This window comes from Vulpes vulpes, chromosome 5, assembly GCF_048418805.1.
Source record: "Vulpes vulpes isolate BD-2025 chromosome 5, VulVul3, whole genome shotgun sequence".
NCBI classification, from domain to species: domain Eukaryota; kingdom Metazoa; phylum Chordata; class Mammalia; order Carnivora; family Canidae; genus Vulpes; species Vulpes vulpes.
In genome coordinates, this window is record NC_132784.1 from 79,059,488 (window position 1) to 79,079,689 (window position 20,202).

General features: G+C 40.6%; 2 protein-coding genes across 2 annotated transcripts; both read right to left on the minus strand.

Annotated features, from left to right (window-relative positions):
* Positions 1 to 1,679: 1,679 nt before the first annotated feature.
* LOC112930520 (olfactory receptor 5A1-like) lies at positions 1,680 to 2,651 on the minus strand. Its single transcript, XM_026012871.2, has one exon. It carries the CDS (start codon positions 2,640 to 2,642, stop codon positions 1,680 to 1,682), a length of 963 nt encoding a protein of 320 aa, XP_025868656.1. The 5' UTR covers positions 2,643 to 2,651.
* Positions 2,652 to 18,572: 15,921 nt separating this feature from the next.
* On the minus strand, positions 18,573 to 19,529 carry LOC112930519 (olfactory receptor 5AN6-like). The gene has a single exon (XM_026012870.1). The coding sequence runs from the start codon at positions 19,527 to 19,529 to the stop codon at positions 18,573 to 18,575; it is 957 nt and encodes a 318-aa protein (XP_025868655.1).
* Between the last annotated feature and the right edge of the window lie 673 nt (positions 19,530 to 20,202).

Genomic DNA, 20,202 nt, shown 5'->3' on the forward strand with positions numbered 1-20,202 from the left:
CAGTGGGAGGATTTCTCTCTCCCCCTCCCCCTACTCTCTCTCTCTCTAAAATAAGTCTTAAAAAAAAAAGAATTGAAACAGAATTTTTTTAAAACTGCTGGGCACAATGCCTAGCATATAGTAAGCATCTAATAAGTGTTAATTCCCTTACTTTGGCATAAAATCTCAAAAACATCTGCCAAGTGAATTTGGATTTTATTCATTTATTAAACAAATATGTATATATTAAACGTATAGTTTGCCCCAGTCATGTCTAATGTTTTAACAGAGAGCAGTTTACATAAGATGTTAACAACTCAAGGAGAAGACTAATAACTGAACAAGAAAAAATAAGAAAGTGTCACAGGTGCTGGCAGAAATAGAGGATGTGACGGGAACATGTTCCTGTAACTCTTAACTTGGTTTGGAGAAATCAAGGATCAAGGAACACTACAGATAATGCAAGTGGTCAGAGACGAGATCAAATAACAGCATGAATTAAAAGAAGGCAGACTATTTATAGCCAAAGTTGATATGACTTAGGATGGCTGTCATGACTCACCACAACTTATATACACAACCATTAGAGAAGCAGGACTTCAGAAATGTTTGTCCTTTGCTCAAGAACTATCTTGTAAAATAGGATCAAAGACAATTTAAAATCTACACTCAATTCTGCTCACTGACTTGGTTGTCCCATCTCGTGTCCTGGAGTGGGATAGTGCATAAAAATGAAAGCAGAGATATCGGATTCATGGGACAGGCTGAGGTCAAATTCCAGAGAGACAAGAGACAAGATAAGAACCCTAGAACACAAAGTGCAAGTGAGCTGGGGATAGGGTGAGGACAGAGAGGAAATATCCATACAGAGTGAAGAGTAAGGACTGTCCAGGAAGCAGATATAGAATTAGAGTTTCCAGAGGAAGTTTTCCTTCCCCGATCCTGTTCCTTAAACCAGGTGGTCCAACCCAGTAACTAGATGGTTTCAGTCATGAAAATGAAACATATGGCACTCTACTCTCCTTTAGAGTTTCTTACTTAACCTTCTTTCTGCTTTTTGCTCTCTGTGACATCACAACTTTGGATCTACTGGTTTGGGCTCCTATTTCTGGTTCAGTGGACTTCAGGCCCTCACATATGTGACCATTGGTTCATCTCAAATATAGTCTAAAGGCATCCTATTGGTCTCCTGGCTCTGAGAAACCATTTCTAGACCCAACCAGTTAGAGCTCTCAGGCTCCTGAGCCAGAGTCAGCCTTCCTGGTCAGTATCAACCTTTGGTTAGGTAGGAATCCAAAGGAAGAGGAATAGAAAACTATTCCACTAGTCCCAAGGGGCGAATGGATTGGTATGAAGAGTGTTACATTGTAAAGAGGTCTGTAGTGGATTCTTGTGGTCCTGGAATCCATGACCCAACTGGCTCTAAGGCACGGCATCCTGGACCCAGTGCCTGATGCCATTAAGCTAAAGAGCATCATCAAAAAAGCATATTTATTTTCTATTGCAAGTGACCAAAATCAAAACTGTATCTGTCCATGACAAGAAAGGTAAAGAGAAGAAAAACCTTTGTTGTACCTAATCGTGCAATAGGCATGTAGGTTGGGGAATCTTGCTTGAAATAGTTTCTTCATTACTCAAAATCCGTGACCCACTTATTATTATGTCTATTTACATATAGCAAAACTTTGGATTTTTTTAACTCAAGGAACTATAAGACACAGAGAGGATATCTGCTTCTTCCTGTCCTTGAGTTTTTTCAATGCATCTTTGATGTCCTTGTTTCGCAAACTATATATGATAGGATTCAGCATCGGAATCACAGCTCCGTAGAACATGGACACCACCTTGTCTTGGTCCTGCGAGTAGCTAGCACTAGAATGAAGGTATGAGAAGAGACCAGAGCCGTAGAAGAGAATCACCGTGGTCAGATGAGAGGCACAGGTGTTGAAAGCCTTCATCCGCCCTTGGGTTGAATGGATCTTCATGACAGCAGCAATGATGTAGCCATAGGACACCAGGACAACAAGAGCTGATGTCCCACCAACTGCACACACAACAAGAAAGTTCACTACCTGGCTGAGGAATGTACTAGAGCAAGATAAGACCAGCAGAGGTGGCAGGTCACAGAAAAAGTGATTAATGACTCGTGGCCCACAGAAATGCAGCTGGAATACAGAGCTGGTTTGGACCAATCCAGTGAGGAACCCTCCAGTGTATGCTGTAATGGCCATCCTCACACAGATGGTGGGCGACATGAGGGCTGTGTAGAGCAGAGGGTTGGAGATAGCCGCATATCGGTCATATGCCATGGCTGCCAGAAGACAGCATTCAGTGCCTCCCATCCCAATGAAGAAGAAAAATTGAGCAGCACAGCCCACAAAGGAGATGGTCTTCTGCTGCTTGAAGAAGTCACAGAGCATCTTGGGGGCAATGGAGGATGTATATGAGATATCAACAAAAGACAAATTTCCAAGGAAGAAATACATGGGGGAATGGAGGCATGATTCCATCCTGATCAAGACAATGAGGCCCAGGTTCCAAGCCAGAGTCATGGAGTAGATCCCCAGAAACAACACAAAGAGGACAACTTGTAGCTCTGGATGCTCTGAAAATCCCACAAGGATGAAATTGGATGTCATGCTGATGTTCCTTCGCACGGCCATGTGTCTTCTCTCTGCTGCCTGCAGAGCCCCAGAGGGAGATTCCTGGGGAGTGAAAATCCAGGTGAAGAAACTGCTTTGTTCTGCCATGGAGTCATAGACTCCCTGAGTCACAAGAGACACTAGAAAGCAAATGTCCTACCTCTGTCCAACGTGGAACTCCTCTCTACAGGACTTATTGGGTCTTTCATGGAGATCATTGTCACCCTGATCTGAAGCACTGTTCATGCAAAACTGACAGCTCAGAATTGACTGGCATTTTTGCATTGTGTGGTTCATCACCTTCGCTTCCAAGGCTACCACTTTCCTGAAGGAAGTTATTAATAGAACTTGGACTAAATACCCCATTTTTTCTCACTTGCTTTAAGCATTGTGTTCAGATCATTCAGCCACTCAGATTTATGCTAGATACTTTTTTTCTTTTCTTTAAGAAAATTAATATGTCAGAAATCAAAATATCCAGAGACATAATTCTGTGCTTATCATCATAGCTCGTTCTGACCAGCTTTTATAGGGTCAAGGTGTTCTTTTTCCTTTAAGTCAGTGGAATGAAGCATGTAGAGGTGAAACACTTGCATCCCCTTTAAAGAGTCACCTGAGTGGCTCAGTTGGTTAAGCATCTGACTCTTGATTTTCACTCAGGTCATGATCTCAGGGTCATGAGATCGAGTCCCACACCCAGTGGGGAGTCTGCTTCTCTCTCTCTCTCCCTCTGCCCTTCCCCTTGCTTGCACTCATCTCTCTCTAAAATAAATCTTTAAAAAAATAAAAATAAAAGTGGCACACTGGGGTGTGCCAGTGCTCATTTTGCACAAATATCATCAACTGATCATAAACTTTGCACCGTATGCTTGATAGAGCTAAATGTAGATGATGCAAAAAGTAATAAAACATTATTATTTTCCTCAGACAGACAGGAAACAGATAAACCACAACACAATGTGACAGGACCCTGAGGGAAATATTTGTACTGTGTCCTGGATCCTGGGCACAGTAGCTGGAGTTCTCCATGTGTTTGAGGAGGGTTCAAACAGTGAGTAAAGGATTACCAGGGTGAAAACTTGGCATGTGAGGGGGTTGGTGGCAGTTGGTTCAGATAACTTTGTATTAAAGATGGTAAAAGTGGGCACTAGGTGGCCCAGTGGTTGAGCACCTGCCTTTGGCTCAGGTTGTGATCCCAGGGTCCTGGGATTGAGTCCTGCATCGGACTCCCTGCGGAGAGCCTGCTTCTCCCTCTGCCTGTGTCTCCAACTCTCTCTCTCTCTGTCCCTCAGGAATAAATAAATAAAATCTTAAAAAAAAAAACAGAGGAGAGCACAGTACTTGGGACACCTTAAAAATGTCAGCATGGCCAGGAGCACAGGTTGAACAGGGTCAAGAGAAGATTAACAGAAGTCTAGTTCTGAGAGACAGGGGGAGGTGGGCAAATTGTGAGAGATCTATAACAGCAAAAGCAAAGATGACAAAAACATTTGTTTGACTGATTCATATATATGTATGTTCAATTGCATATACAATGTATATAATTGCATATTCTATGCATATAATTGCATACACGTATGTGCATATTCATATTTAATTTCAGCCTTCTTTCCACTTCCGAACTTCAGCCCCCCTTTACCCTACTCTGCTCTCTTTATAGGACTTCTCACCTTCTCCCATTGCATACAATTGATTGGTTGTTGATAGTTGATTATCTCCCTTTACTAGAATGTAAGCTTAAGGAAGACCAGGATTAGTAGGAATTTTTATCTCTTTTGTTCATTGAAGTATCCCATGCACCTACACCAGTACCTGGCACATAGTGGGTGCTCAATAAATATTTGTTGGGTAAGTACCATGCTAGGGAATTTGATCTTTCTCCTATGGGCAAAAGGGAAAATGTGAAAGTTTTTGTTTTGTGTGTTTTTTTTTAATTTTAATTATTCCTTTGTAAACAGGGAACTAGTCATCAAATATGTGTTTAACAATATAACAGAGCAATGTTGCATTGTGGAAGCAGGTGTGGAAGATGCATAGGAGTGAAAAGAAACTGAGGAGACCAGAGAGTTGCTTCAAAACCCAGGAGGGGGATCCCTGGGTGGCGCAGCGGTTTGGCGCCTGCCTTTGGCCCAGGGCGTGATCCTGGAGACCCGGGATCAAATCCCACGTCAGGCTCCCGGTGCATGGAGCCTGCTTCTCCCTCTGCCTGTGACTCTGCCTCTCTCTCTCTCTCTCTCTCTCTCTCTCTCTGTGACTATCATAAATAAATAAAAATTAAAAAAAAAACAAAAGCCAGGAGGAATATTATTGCTGATCTGAGTTGAGATGAGTAGGTTTAGAAATACACACTCCCCTGAGATACAACAGCGCCATTCATTCTGGAGTGAGGCAGGGGAGAGAAACCATAAATGGCCAATTAGTACCTGCTCCCTTATTTCTCATGTTCATAGTCATCATCAAAGGTATCTTTTAGTAAGATTCACCATGATTTTTTTCTGTTTCAAGCCAAGAGTCTATGATATATAGTCTAATACTATAATACTTTTAGTCTAATACTTTTTAGAGTTTGATAAAAGTGAATTACCAATCATCTTATATGATTACTATACCAATAACCTGGTTATTTTGACTTGAATTATCTGGAGATACAAATATCCTTATAAGGATAACTATATATAATGCATATTATATGAATATATTACATATACTTATATGTAATATATGATATATATTTATTTGTAATATATTATATATATATATATATATATATCATAATTTGCATGGTCTCAGGGCCACCACCACTACTTAGACAGCTTTTTTGACTGACGCAGCATTCTTAAACCTGTTTTCTCATCTGTGGGCATCTAAAGCAAGGCTCTTATGTCAGACAGAGCCAGTCTCCAACCCCGTATCCCCACTCGCAGGCAGTGCAGCCTTAGGTAAGCTGACACATCACTCTTAAATTTCCTCCTTTCATTTCCCTCAACTGTAAAACCAAGACAAAAATAGTTCTGAACACTTCATAGAGTATGAGGATTAAAATAAATAAGTTACATCAGGTTTCAGAGAGAAAAAGAAATAATTTTTATTGCTTAACAAATGATCAGTACTGTCAGGATTGAATCGAGGTCTTTCCATTCCTAACCCAGAGTCTCCTCTCCACTGCACCTGCTGCTTAAAGCCAAGTGCACATACTTGTACATAAGAATAGCTACACTGACCATAAGCCCTTTGCTTATATTATTGCCAATATGTACAGCAATATGTTGGCTTCATTACACTTTGTTCCTCCTTTTGTTTGCTGACTTGCTCTGTCTGTATCCTTAACTATAAAGTCTGGGAAGACATTATAAGCTCAGCGCCTTCTATAGTTCCTTGCACGTAGACATAAAATAATACTTGCTGAGTTTAATTTACAACAATTCAAAAAGATGCCTATGACAGACCAGAAGCTCACTGAGGTTATGACAGGTCAAGGCCTCAAGTGACAAAGCCAAGATTTAAATAACTGATTTGGGGGCACCTGGGTAGCTCAGTCAGTTAAACATCTGCCTTCAGCTCATGTCATGATCCCGGGATCCTGGGATCAAGCCCCGCATCAGGCTCCCTGCTAGGTGGAAGCCTACTTCTTCCTCTCCCTTTGCTCCCCCTGCTTGTATGTACGCTCTCTCTGTCAAATAAATAAATAAAATCTAAAAAAATAATAAATCACTGATTCCTTGACTGTGGAGCCTGTTCTTTTTTTTTTTTTTTTTTTGAATGCTATAAAAGATTTTGGCAGAGGATTTGAGCAATCTACAGGACCATTGCAGCTATAGGTGTAGCTGCAATAGACGTATGATCCTTTCCCCATCCTAACTGACTGAACAAGATTGGTTATGTGAAACCTGAATTTTGAAAATCACTGTAAAAAGTTTTCTTATCCTCTCCTGGGAAGGTCTGCTTCACTTTTGACAAGGTAGAAGCTACAAAGATAAAGAGAAATGAAGTTCTAATGTAACTCCCAAACAAATTATATAACTTAAGTGCAGAGGGTATGTGCAGTTCAGATGACTTTTTAGGGTATAATAAAGAAAACCTAGAAAGACTAGCTTGTAGGAAAAGAGATGTGTTTTCTGCTTTTGCCATTTTTTTTCTTCTCATCTGCTATAGTGCTTTGCACTTTATAGGTACCCAGTAAACATTTGACTGGCTCAATAAAGGGTTATAACATAATTACTATAAATTTGCCCTAATCTCAAGATCAGTGGACTTATTTTATTTTAAATGCTGCAGAAAAATTTGGGGATATACTTAAAATAATAAAAGTAGAAACCATTAGCCTAGCCTTTCTCCATTATAAATGGTGAAAATAAAGCCAAAGGGAAAGAGTGAATGTCTATATAGCTGGTTGGTAGGAGAGGTGAAATTAGGACCCATATCTCCTTTACCAGGAGCAGCTTTCTGCTTTACCTTATTCTAAAAGCTGGAGTCTCAATCGTAACTAGAGAGAATCTAAGGAAACTAGACGATATGTTTTGAAACAAACACATTCAAGGATCCACATCTTTATGTCTTGAACATCATAAAAAGTATTGGACTGAAAACTTTAAAAACAATGCCAATTTGGGCACCTAGGTGGCTTGGTGGTTGAGCACCTGCCTTTGGCTCAGGTTGTGATCCCGGGGTCCCAGGATCGAGTCCCACTTCTGGCTCCCCGCACGAAGCCTGCTTCTCCCTCTGCCTATCTCTGCCTCTCTCTCTGTCTGTGTCTCCCATGAATAAATAAATAAAATATTTTTTTTTAAAAAAAAACAATACCAAGTCAAATCCTGTATCTCCTACCTTTTTGCTGTGTGAACATGGGAAAATTTGCCATTCTGAGTCTTAATCTTCCTATCTCCTATCTACACAATCAAAAGTGTTTTCTAGTCCACTTCCTTCCTTATTTCCACTTGAAAAGAGCAGAACCTTTTTAAAAACAAAATTATCTGCAGAAGTCCAGAATATAAAATAGGTGAAGTCTAGCCCCCCCCACCCCCAGCTTAAATCAGAGCAGTAGGGAGAGAGGATGCCAGCATCCTGCATGCTCTATCTTCCCTTCCTTCAAAAGTCTCTCTAACTCTCCCATTCTGAGATTCTAGGATTCATTACCATTTCTAAAGAAGGACCAAGGACAGACTCACCTACAACTCCTTAATCTCTGGGCTTCAGTCAGATGGCTAAGACCAGACACTTGAAACTACAGTGAAACCATCTCTGCTAGCACCTGAAGCACTGGTCTTGGACAAAGAGATAAATAAGATTTGGGTGTAGCTACTTTAAATTGGCCACCAAGGGAAGGACTTGACAGGGCTTTAAAGGAAGGCCAGTTCTCTCCTAAATACCACTGGGTCTTTCTAGGTTGTGGGATGACATGTCCCAGGGAGCACCTATTGGCAGCCTGGCTGGCTGTCTGGACTCAGGGGTAAAGAAGATGGCAGATTTGGTTGGGCGCAATTGCTTTCCATTGGCCCTGCTTCCGTTATATTCCTATTCACTGGTCTGGTTCCAATAAGATATCTCCAGAGGCAGTGAAAGCCAGGAGTGCCTTTTGGCTTCAAAATGATGTAACTATTTTAAACCACAGTGGTTACCTTTGTAACTACATATTTCATAGAACCTTTTCAACATAAAAGTATCTTTTGGATGACTCCAAGGCTTGGAACTGGAACTACATGAGCAACATCAAGAGAGAGGGAGAGATAGAGAGATAGAGATTATAACAAAACAATAGGACAGTACAAAGTTGGGATGGACGTTCTAGAAAGGCATAAATTTTCCATCACTGAAAGTAAGGAGGAAATAGTATACTTGACAGTGGTAATGTCAGTTATATGTAGAATTAAAAACAAACTAATAGAAACAGAGAACGGATTGGGGGTTTCCAGAGGCAGGGAGTAGCAGGTAAGGGGAAATGGGCAAAGGTGTTCAGAAGGTATAAATATATGCTAAATATATCCTAGGAATGTAATGCACAGCATGGTGACTATGGTTAACAATACTGTATCATATGTTTGAAATTTCCTAAGTGAGTAGATCTTAAAAGTTCTCATCAAAGAAAAAAATTGCAACTATGTGAGGTGATGAATGTTAACTAAACCCACTGTGATAATTATTTCACCATATATACAAATATCCAATCATTATTAAACCCCTTAAACCCATACAATGTCATGTATCAATTATATCTCAATAACACTAGGGAAAAGTTTTAAAATAGGCGAGAGAGAGAGAGAGAGAGAGAGAGAGAGAGAGAGACTGAACTAGTTGACCTTATGGGTTCCATAAAATTCTAAGATTCTATGATTCTGTGAAATAAAGAGAAAGAGGGAAAAAGACAGATATTATCATTTTTGGTTGTGTGGATTGGGCTTTTTGGATACTGTATTTCATAATATCCTCACAGTAGCTCTGAAAGGAAAGCATTCTTAAATGTATTTTCAGATGAGCAAATGGAATTTTGGAGATGTGCTTGCCAAAGGTCACAAAACAGATTGAGGCAATGCTGGAATTTCTGCTTAAGTCTTCTAGAAATCAAAGTCCATGCTCCGTCCTCTGCATCCCATTTCCTCCCAGAAGGACATGAAAAATGGATGGCAATGGGGGGGGAAATCATTTGATAGACCTCATTTTTTCAAAAGATCTATGTGCAGGGAGTTGAAAAGTAAATAACCTTTAACTGTTTGACCAGGGCCAGATTTCCCTAGTGTATGTATTGTTTACGCTTTATCAAATACCCAACTTGAAAAGACTTGAATTCTATTTCTGTGTCCTGAGGAGGGACATGCAAGGAACAAGAGGAAGTGGGCATTGTACAAAACCTCAGGACATGTGGCTTCCTTCAGGATTTGTGAAAGATGGCGGCCACACCCTGTTTATGTTGGCAGCTCTGCAGCTTGCATCCAGATGAGAAAAATCTACTGTAGTTTCCCTTCTCCACCCCCAAAACCCACTCACTCCTCTTCTACAAAAGCCCTAGTCCTCTACTGTGCTAAAAGATTTGGACCTGTTCTTTGAATTCTCAGATCCTGACTTTATGCCTACTTTCTTGGGGGTCTTTCTAAGCCTTGATACTGGGGTAAGGATAGCCATGGCCAATGCAGTAGTTTGTATGCAATTAATCTTTTCTAGATTAAAAATAATAAAAAATAAAAACAAAACACTCTTATTGCAGATTGAAGGGTAAAAGGATAAGGTGCTGGAAGATGGTAATTAAAAAAAAAATCCTGCCTCTCTCCTTCCCGCCCACTGTCCCTCCTCTCCAAAACAGAGCTTCAGAAAGGACTCTCTTCAACGTTTGCAGAATAAAAATACCATCAATACAATGCAGGCCTCCTTTTGTGACATCTCCACCCCAGTCCCTTTGTGTCAGGAGGTTCTAACCTGATTGTTCATGATTGCCACTTTCCCTTTAACTGATCTTTGTGCTTTTTTTTTTTTTTTAAAGATTTTATTTATTTACTTGAGAGAGAGTGAGTGAGAGAGAGAGAGAGCACAAATGGGGAGGAGGGGCAGAGGGAGAGGAAGAAGTAGACTCTCCGTTGAGTAGAGATCCTGATGTGGTGCTCAGTTCCAGGACCCTGGTATCATGACCTGAGCTGAAGGCAGACACTTAACCAACGAGTCACCGAGGCGCCCTGATCTTTCTGCTTTTAGACTCTAATTCAGTCTTTCTTCCTTAAACTGCAGGTGGACTTCCTTAAAGCACAGATCTAATTGTGTAGTTCCTTGCTCAAGAATTTTCATTAGTTTGTTGTTGTTGTTCATTAATATTCTGATGACATCCAAATTCCTTATCCTGATCCTCAGAGCCCTCACCATCCAGTGACACTTGGTGAACATGGCATGAAAATCAAAGAGGAGAAAATAGGAACAAAAGGTCACTGGATGTGACAAGCAGAAAAGAGGCTGTGATCTTCCCATCACAGTTTCAAAAGAAGCCCATCTGTCCCAAATAGGGTACTGGGAATGGGGACCAGGGGGTTTGAATAAAGCCAGGTGCCAAAGAAAGTGAATGGTAGTTTGGTAGTTAAAGAAGAGAATGAAATGGAAAGTAGGTGCAGTGGCTGGCAACAACGTCAAGTGAAAGAATCCCCAAGATTGTGGAAACCAGAGCAGATTTGGAGACTGGACGAAAGGCCATGGAGAGGGATATTTTGCAAGAGACAAAGGAAAACTGCATGAGAACACAGAGGCAAGGAGTAATGAGAAAGACAAGGAACACAGAGATGGAAAGGGAGGGGTCACAATGGGAGGGGGTGCACAGAAGGCAAAGTTGTAGGAGGCTGGTCTTGTCTGCCTTTGTAAATAGTTGTTTTAGCTCACTGAAAACAGCATAAAAGTTTATTTTTCTGGGTCCAGGGAAGTGGAGGAGATAGTCTCTTGGAATCTATTCTCATTCCTAGATCTATAAACCAAGAAGGTAGTAAATCCTAGAAAAGAGATGCCCAACCACATGTGTCAGGCAGATGTGGCCCTCCCCTGTGTCTATTGTCTGTTCTTTAAAGAGACTCTGATCCTTCAGTCCTGTTTGGAGTGATGGGAGGAGCAAAGCCTCTTCTAGCCACATCGCTCTGTATTCCCTGCTGAGTAAGCCCACCCCAGGCCTTTCCTAAAGAAGCCTTGCTGAAACCAGAAACACAGGCAAGCATGGAAACTTTGAGAACCATGCATCCAATTAACTGCCGTTGCTGTGTATTGCAACACTGAGTTGTCCCTTAAAATAGACCTGAAAGGGATCCAGAGCTTATGGGACTTGAGAAATGCACAACCATCATGAACTTGCTTGATCTTAGTACTTCTAAGCATTTTGTCAGTGGGGCTCAATTTCAGGGAGAAGAGGCAGCTGTGGCTAGAGGCAGGCCATTAGGCTGATGAATGTTTACTGGAAAGGATTATCCAGCTGGATCCCAGATGGTGGGAAAAGTCTTGCTATGAGGCCATAAAAAGCCAGACGAATAGGGAACACTTTAGTCGACGTGGGTGTTGATGATTTGGGGAGGCAAGAGAAGAGGGGGAAGACAGTTATAGGTGATCAAGTATCTGTTCATTTTACTGAATTATTAATTAGTCTGGAAAATCTAAAATTAGTCTTGAAATTCCGTCAGATGTGGCAGATAGGAAGGCAGGGAGGGAGAACCCAATGGATTCCCTCTGTGCACTGCCTATATTATATCTCTGACTAATGTCGTAAGACATCACCCTTCTCAAGCTGATCAATGAATGGGTTTGGGCAATCAGCTGCACATGGCGAGGAATGGCTAGTAATGACCTATTGCTCATTCATTTATTGACTCTCCCCAAGACCAAGTTTCAAGCTCAGTAATGCAAGGAATATTTCTAGACTGACTTGACTTGACTATGATTATTTCATTCTTTTGCATGTTTCTCAAGTGCACATTTATTTAGCCCTCTGTGTTTAAGATCAACCAGAAAGATGAACCAAATGGTTTCAACGTGGATGCCTCTCCAAATTCCCTAGCTTTGCACTGTCTTGACCTCTATACCTCCACCAGCTCGAGACTCCATGCCACCCCAGTCACATGATTTGGCAGCCCTAACCTAGAGCTCACCATAATGGGAAACTGCTTAATTTCAAAATCTCAAACTCTAATATTCCCCTTTACCAAAGCTTCCTGTTTTTCTACTGTGCAACTCTCCGTGACTTCTTGGCGACTTCTTGCTCCTTAGACCCTCCCAAATTCATGGGTCCGTCACTCTGGCCCTGAGTGGTTCCTACTGCCACCCTCTCACCACTTTCTTTTCTTTTTGGGACTACTCCCAGATTTAGGTTTCTGATGAAATCAGCCGTTTAGATGTGGTCTCTAACACCACAAAGACATCCACTGCTGCATGAAATTCTTCCTGAGCCTGTCGTTGATGCCCTACCATATTCCCCACAGCCATTCCAGAATAACCCTTCTCCACACAAGTGGAGTGATTTCTCCACACAACCCACACAGCCATTCCAGGATAACCTTTCTCCACACAAGTGGAGTGATCTCGAGTGGATAGGATTTCTCCCTAAGCTAAATTCTCACGGTTTGTACTTTTTATTCCTTTGTGGCCTCCATCACTTTCTGACTCAGATAATAGTTATGCATCTACTTGTATTATTTCTCTTTGAGGATTTTTAGAATTTGAGAATTTTACCCATCTTTGTGTTCCACTGCCTGGCATTAAGTAGATGCTCAGTGACCATTTCCCGAGTTGAATAGGACAACCTTTCTACAAAAAAAAAAAAAAAAAAAACTTTTGAAAAAAGATAATAGCTTCATTGGGATATTAACTGCAAAGTTTGGGGGGGGGGGCGGGGAAGCTTCACAAGGAAGCAAATTAAAACTTGCCATGAGGATATTAGATTTCTGCTGCAATGTAATGAATTAATGCAAATTTAGCAGCTTTGAACAATAGATATATTATCTCCACTTCTTAGAAGTCTGAGCAGAGTGTAGCTGGGTTCTCTGCCTACTATCTTCTTCCTGAACAGGGTAAGAGAAGGTATTGGATTGTTTAGCTCTACCTACCTCTTTCTGCATCTTTTTTTAATATAAATTTATTTTTTATTGGTGTTCAATTTGCCAACATATAGAATAACACCCAGTGCTTTTCTGCATCTTTTGAAGAAGGATGGGAGGATAGTTAACGTCCTTTTTGCAGATAAGAAGTTGTAGGTTGACGTCGCTTGGAAAGAACTTGTTACTTAGTTCAAGGAGGGATTGTCTTACTTTACCCAAACATAAAAGAGATTGAGAGGTTGCGAGTGCTTGGGATGAAGAGAAGTATTGAAGAGAAGTATTATTCCTATCTCCTGCGCACAACAGAGGGGTGGATGTAGTCAGCCTCTCTCAGGCACGCACACCAAGATATTTGAAGGGGTAAATCCCAGCTAAAGTGGCAACTAGTGGGGAAAATGAATATACTATGCGGACTGCTAGGGGAGAGGTATTAACATTCTGTTCCCCTTGGGTGACGCCAGTAAATACGCACGCCTTGCCCTTCATCTGTAGCTCATTTGCTAGGTCACCTCAGCAAGTGGAGCTGAGATTCTGCCTCCCCATTTATTAGTCAAGCTGCCATGAAGACCAACTGTTTGTGGATATAAACTATAAAGGACACACACTAAAGTCAGTAGTACCATCACTACAACTAATCAGATCTGCCGACTGCCCTGTGTTAATGTCTCAGTCACCACATACTCTTGCGATGGATCTCCCTCTACTGGCTAATGAAAGTCTAACAGGATTTCACATTTGGATGTCTCCTCGTAACAGAGATTCATACATGTGTAAGGAATACACTTCACATATTGTAAAATCTCTTCCAGTTTGCTTGCCACCTCATATTCCATGGTTACTTCGGTCATCCTCATAGCCATGTAACATATTGCTGGCAATCCATATGTAACTAATTGGCACAAGCCACATATTAATTACATAAAGGGGGGAAAAGGCTATTTAAGGGACCAATGGTGAATCTCTTCATTTCCACTTCTTTTTAAAAATATTTTATTTATATATTCATGAGAGACACAGAAAGAGGCAGAGCCACAGGCAGAGGGAGAAGCAGGCTCCTTGCCGGGAGCCCAATGTGGGGACCCGATCCCTGGACTGCAGGATCAGGCCCTGAGCCAAAAGCAGATGCTCAACCCCTGAGCCACCCAGGTGTCCCTTCATTTCCACTTCTGACGAAAGGGGCTGCCCTCTCTTCCTTCTCAGTTCCTCACTTGGCTCAGTTCTGTTCCAGGAGCATGGAGCTGTCCCACACATCCTGTTGGTGAAGGATATATCTGTACTGTGTCACCGTACAACAGGCCACCGTACAACAGGCAGGAGGCATTGCTAGGATGTTGGGAGTATTTATTAATCATGGTTCTCCCAGAACATAAAGTCTGAGACTATGCAGGGCTATGCAGGAATCGAGTATGGTTGTAAGTGTATGATGTGCCCTTTTATGTTGGTATAAGAAGAGCAGATTCTTTTGTATATTGTAACAGGAACAGAGATGAGGCTCTGTTTTACTTGATTTTTTAATCTTCTTAGGACCCTTAATTGCCATGGCTCATTTCCTTTTTCATTACCAAATCTCTATGGAATACCCATCACAGAAACAGTGCCTTCCCAAGAGCATTGCCTTTGGTCCTATGCCCTTTCCATCCTCATTTTTTTTAAAATCTTTATTAAGATATACTACACACATCATAAAATTTATCCATTTAAAGTATGCAATCCAGTGGCTTTTAGTATATTCACAGTCTTCCAACCATTACCACAATCTAATTTTAGAATATTTTCATCAAAAGAAACTCCATATCCATTAGCAATCACTCTCCTCCCCATCTCTATGGAACTACCTCTTCTGAATATCTCATTAAAATGGAATCATGCCATATACAGTTCCTTTGTGATTGGTTTTTTCACTTGGCATGATGTTTTCAAGGTTCATCTGTGTTGTAGCGTATACCACTACTCCGTTCCCTTGTACCGCTGAATAATATTCCACCACATGGATATACCACGCCTCTTCCCTTAGCTTTTTTTTTTTTTTAGATTATAATTGACATATAGCATTATATTAATTTATATTAACTGCAGATGTACTTAATGATTTGATATTCATAATATTGTGGAATGATCACCATAATAAATCTAGTTAACACCCATTTTGATTTTTTGTGATGAGAACTTTTTTTTTTTTTTAATTAATTTTTATTGGTGTTCAATTTACCAACATACAAAAAAACACCCAGTGCTCATCCCGTCAAGTGTCCACCTCAGTGCCCGTCACCCATTCCCCTCCAACACCAGCCCTCCTCCCCCTCCACCACCCCTAGTTCGTTTCCCCGATCTACTCTGTTAGATCTACTCTGTTAACAACTTCCAAATATACAGTACAGTATCATAACTAGAGTCACCTCTAGGGTCATGCTGTGCATTACATCTGCCTGATTTGTTTGATAAATGGAAGGTCACACCTTTTGATAAGCTTCACCCACTTTGCCCACACTCTACTCCCTCTAGAAACCAGAGATCTATTCTCTGTATCTGTGAGTTCATATAGTGTTTGTCTTTCTCTGACTCATTCCACTTGTCATAGTGTCTTCAGGGTCCATCCACGTTGTTGCAAATGGTAAGGAGGGCCTCCTCCTTTTGAGTCCCTCATTTTTCAGCGCTGTGAGTGACCAGGTCTCAGACCTGTTCTCAGTACTTTTCCCTTTGAGGAGCAAGTATCTTCCTTCTGGGGGAGACTGAATGTGCCTTATCTTCTTTACTGATAATTCTAATATCTGCAGATTTTTAGGCCTGTTTATACAGACAAGTTTTCCCCTGCTGGTTCTCAGTTATGGGGGCTTGAATCTGTAGAGAGGTTTGTGCTTTTATTTTATTTAGTATATACTGTTTTTGTTGTTTTTGAGCATAAACTGTGGGATGCTCACTTATTTCTACTGAAGGTATAGTCTTCTGAGCTCTATGTGCAGGTTGCCGTCCAGTCACCTGAGCTTGCCTTGAGTTTTGTTTCCTAGCCTTCACCACCCAGAGTCGACACAGCAGAAGCAAGGGTCTCCAGAGTTCAACAGGACTCTCCAGGAAGAAAGCCATTTTTAGCACTTGTTTACTTCCCTGAGCTCCTGGTTTCACTTCATTTGAGGGCTTAGCTTGTTCCTCCTTTTCACTAAGTGGAAGTTCACTTAAAAATTATTTTATTTCAAATACAACATTTCAGCTGTTTCAGTTAGGAGGGTCATTTAGGTATCTATAATACACCACACTTCCTGATGCAGAAATCCGTAGGAAACTTAATTCTGCTGGTCTTTAAAGATATTTTTAATTCCTCTTATTTTTTTAAAGAATTTATTTATTTATTCATGAGAGACACAAAGAGAGGCAGAGACACAGACAGAGGGAGAAGCAGGCTCCTCATGGAGAGCCCAATGCGGAACTCAATCCTAGGACTCTGGGATCACGACTTGAGCCAAAGAGAGATGCTCAATCACTGAGCCACTCAAGCGTCCCTGATTCCCCTTATTTTTTTTAAACACATAGGTCCACCTATTTTACACTTGTATTGAGACAGTAGCCATTCCTGACATCTTTATAGGTCTGACATGGCCCGCTTCTTGGCTTTCACCCATAAGGTTTTGTCTCTTTGTATACTTTGAGATTTGTGTTATCCAGTTTTCTTTAAAAAGTGATTTGAACATAAAGACTCCTAACTCTGGGAAACGAACTAGGGATGGTGGAAGGGGAGGAGGGCGGGGGGTGGGGGTGAATGGGTGACGGGCACTGAGGGGGGCACTTGACAGGATGAGCACTCGGTGTTATTCTGTATGTTGGCAAATTGAACACCAATAAAAAATAAATTTATTATTAAAAAATAAATAAATAAAAAGTGATTTGAAAACTATTTGAGCCTGGCTTTAATATTCTCTCTTAAGAATCATAAAAGGTGATATGCATTTGCTTCTGATTGGTACTTGAGGGTACTATCAACCTGGAACTACTTTAAAATAAATTTTCAGCTAAAGATTCCTTGAACTGCACAGGTAGTGTGAATTCAGACCACAAACCTCCACTAGGGCATGTGGTTACAATTTCTTAGCTTACTTTTCCCCATACTCAGCATGAAGCCTGAGAGAGTCAAGATTTCCTTTCTTCGAGAGAGAGGATTTTTTTTCCCCTTAATTTCCTCTCATACAGAAGTACAGTCAATTGGAGCCTCATATGTATATCTGGGTCTCCTATCAAAGTCCTAGGCAGCCCCAGGCTTGGTCTCTCCTTCCCCAAGACTCATATGCCTCTCAAAATATAGATTCTATCAGATTTCAGCAGATGTCCCCAGTGTGAAAGCTATCTTCAGAGTTGCCTTTGCTCTCAGGATTCCTGATTTTACTTTATATTTGAGTTCTGAAGGTTTCCTACTCTCTTGCCTGCTCAGAAATGTATTTTAAAATACTTCCTTAAGAAAATTGGTAAATATCTTCAGCTTTACAGTGATGGGTATATTTATGCTGTCCTTGCCATAATTACATAGTGATTTGGACTCTATTTTAGAGTCTAAACTATCTGTCTTTCCTTTGTATTTTAACTTTCCCGGATCAGGGTAGTACCACGGAAATCCTCTGTTCATTCGCTTACAGACTGTTGATGTTCTAGAAATAAAAGTCCAGAAAACAAACTATAGACCAAACTTCCTATAGCAGATCTCCCTTCAGGGAAGTTAGGTCATAGTCTGAAGTAATGCTTCTGTCCATATCTTCATCTCAATTAACTGGAATTTTCTCAGGTACCCAGAGAGTTTGAAGTCCAGGATGAAGTAGTCATGATGCTGCTTGTGATGTGTATGAGAAAGACCACTAATATTGTGTATACCCCTAATCTCTCCACCCTGAAGGCAGAAGTTCTGTAAGAATATATGAGTCAAGCACCAAGGAACTGAAGGTTTATATTAATATAACAATTAATATATTAACTGCTTCATGAGGTCATTACTGTATATAAGAGAAAAGCAGGCAGCCCTAGTGGCCCAGCAGTTTGGCGCCACCTTTGGCCCAGGGTGTGATCCTGGAAACCGGGGATAGAGTCCCACGTCAGGCTCCCTGCATGGAGCCTGCTTCTCTCTTTCTCCCTCTGTCTCTGTCTCTGTCTCTCTCTCTCTCTGTCATGAATAAATAAATTAAATCCTTAAAAACAAAAGAGAAAAGCTAACTGTCAAGGTTCAAAGAAGCCATAGGATTTGCATTGCATTGAGCCAGTACTGGATTTAGATGGGTTGACTCACTTGCAATCCTGCCAGAGCATCAGTAGGGTTGAATAAAGTTAAATGCATTTCCCTTGCACAGTCTAGAAACTTCCGATCACCAGAGCCACTAGCCTACTAGATATTTATTTATTTATTTATTTATTTATTTATTTATTTATTTATTTTTGCCTACTAGACCTTTAGCTGTAACAATGGGAAAATGGCTCTCTTCTTACACCTCTTAAGGGCATCTTTGATTTCCTTGTTCCTCAGACTGTAAATTAAAGGATTCAACATGGGGATCACAACTGTATAGAAGACTGACGCTATCTTGTCCTGGCCCACAGAATTGCCAGTGCTGGGATGCATATAGACAAAGAGTCCTGATCCAAAAAAACAGATCACTGCTGTCAAGTGAGAAGTACAGGTGTTGAAAGCCTTGGACCTGCCTTCAACAGAGCTTATCCTCAGGATGGTCGCAACAATATAACCATAAGATATCATGATGACAACGACAGATATCACACCAAAAATCACTGCTATCACAAACTTCATGACTTTTAGGAAGAAGGTTTCAGAGCAGGATAGGACTAATAATTGAGGCAGGTCACAGAAGAAATGGTTGATAACATTTGGCCCACAGAAATTGAGCTGAAGTAAAGCACACAGTTGGATCAATGAACCAAAGAGACCAGTTATATAGGCTCCAACCATCATCTGTACACAGAATGGGGGTGACATGGTGGCAGTGTAGAGCAGAGGATTACAAATAGCAGCATATCGATCATAAGCCATGGCTGCCAGGAGACAGCACTCAGTCAGACCCAGGCTAGAGAAGAAGAAGTACTGCATAGTGCATCCCAGAAAGGAGATGGATTTAGGCTTCTGGAAGAAGTCTGAGAGCATTTTCGGGGTTGTGGAGGTAACATAGCAAAAATCTAAGAAGGATAAGTTGCTGAGGAAGAAGTACATGGGTGTATGTAGATAAGGGTCTATCTTAATCAAGATGATGAGCCCCAGGTTCCAGGCCACTGTCAAGACATAAGAACCCAAGAATCCTGCAAAGAGAAGAATCTTAAGCTTGGGAAAATCTGAGAATCCCAAAAGGATGAATCTGATGACTATTGTATTGTTCCTTCCTCCAGCCATTGTCTTGAAGTATCTTCAATCTGCAGAAAGTTTCCTGGTTAATGATTGGCTATTTTAATATTACAAAACTAACTTGTTTACAATATGGTTTCATGATTTGAACAAAAGTTATCCACAGTCAACACAACTTTTTGTCACATAAAAAATTATTTTAAAAAACCATTGGAGAATCCACTTTACAACTACTCTTAGTGGTTTGGAATACATTCTCACAAATATTTCTATACATACATACACACAATGTTTCCAAATTGTTTCTAAAAGTTGGTGCCAATTTACACAACTATTTTATGATTTTATGACAATATTTTATGATTTTATGATTTTATGACAATATCCCTAGCCATTCTATTGTAAACACTATCCATAATTATTTAACTTTAGTCCTTGGTAATCTTAGATGAAAAAATTATTTCATTGTTTTTAATTTTGCATTTACTGATTTGCTCATATATATATATTTTGCCTATTTGTCTAGTTGGCTGTTCATTATTGATTTGTAGGAGCTTATACAAGGACAGTAACTTTCTCCCTCATACATATTGCTAATTCTTTTCCAAGTTTATTATTAACAACATTGTTTATGTTGTATTTTGCTATGTAGATTACTTTTACGCTTAGTCAATCTTCTGTGATAGGGTTCTTGGCTTCAGTTTTATATTAAAAGAGATTT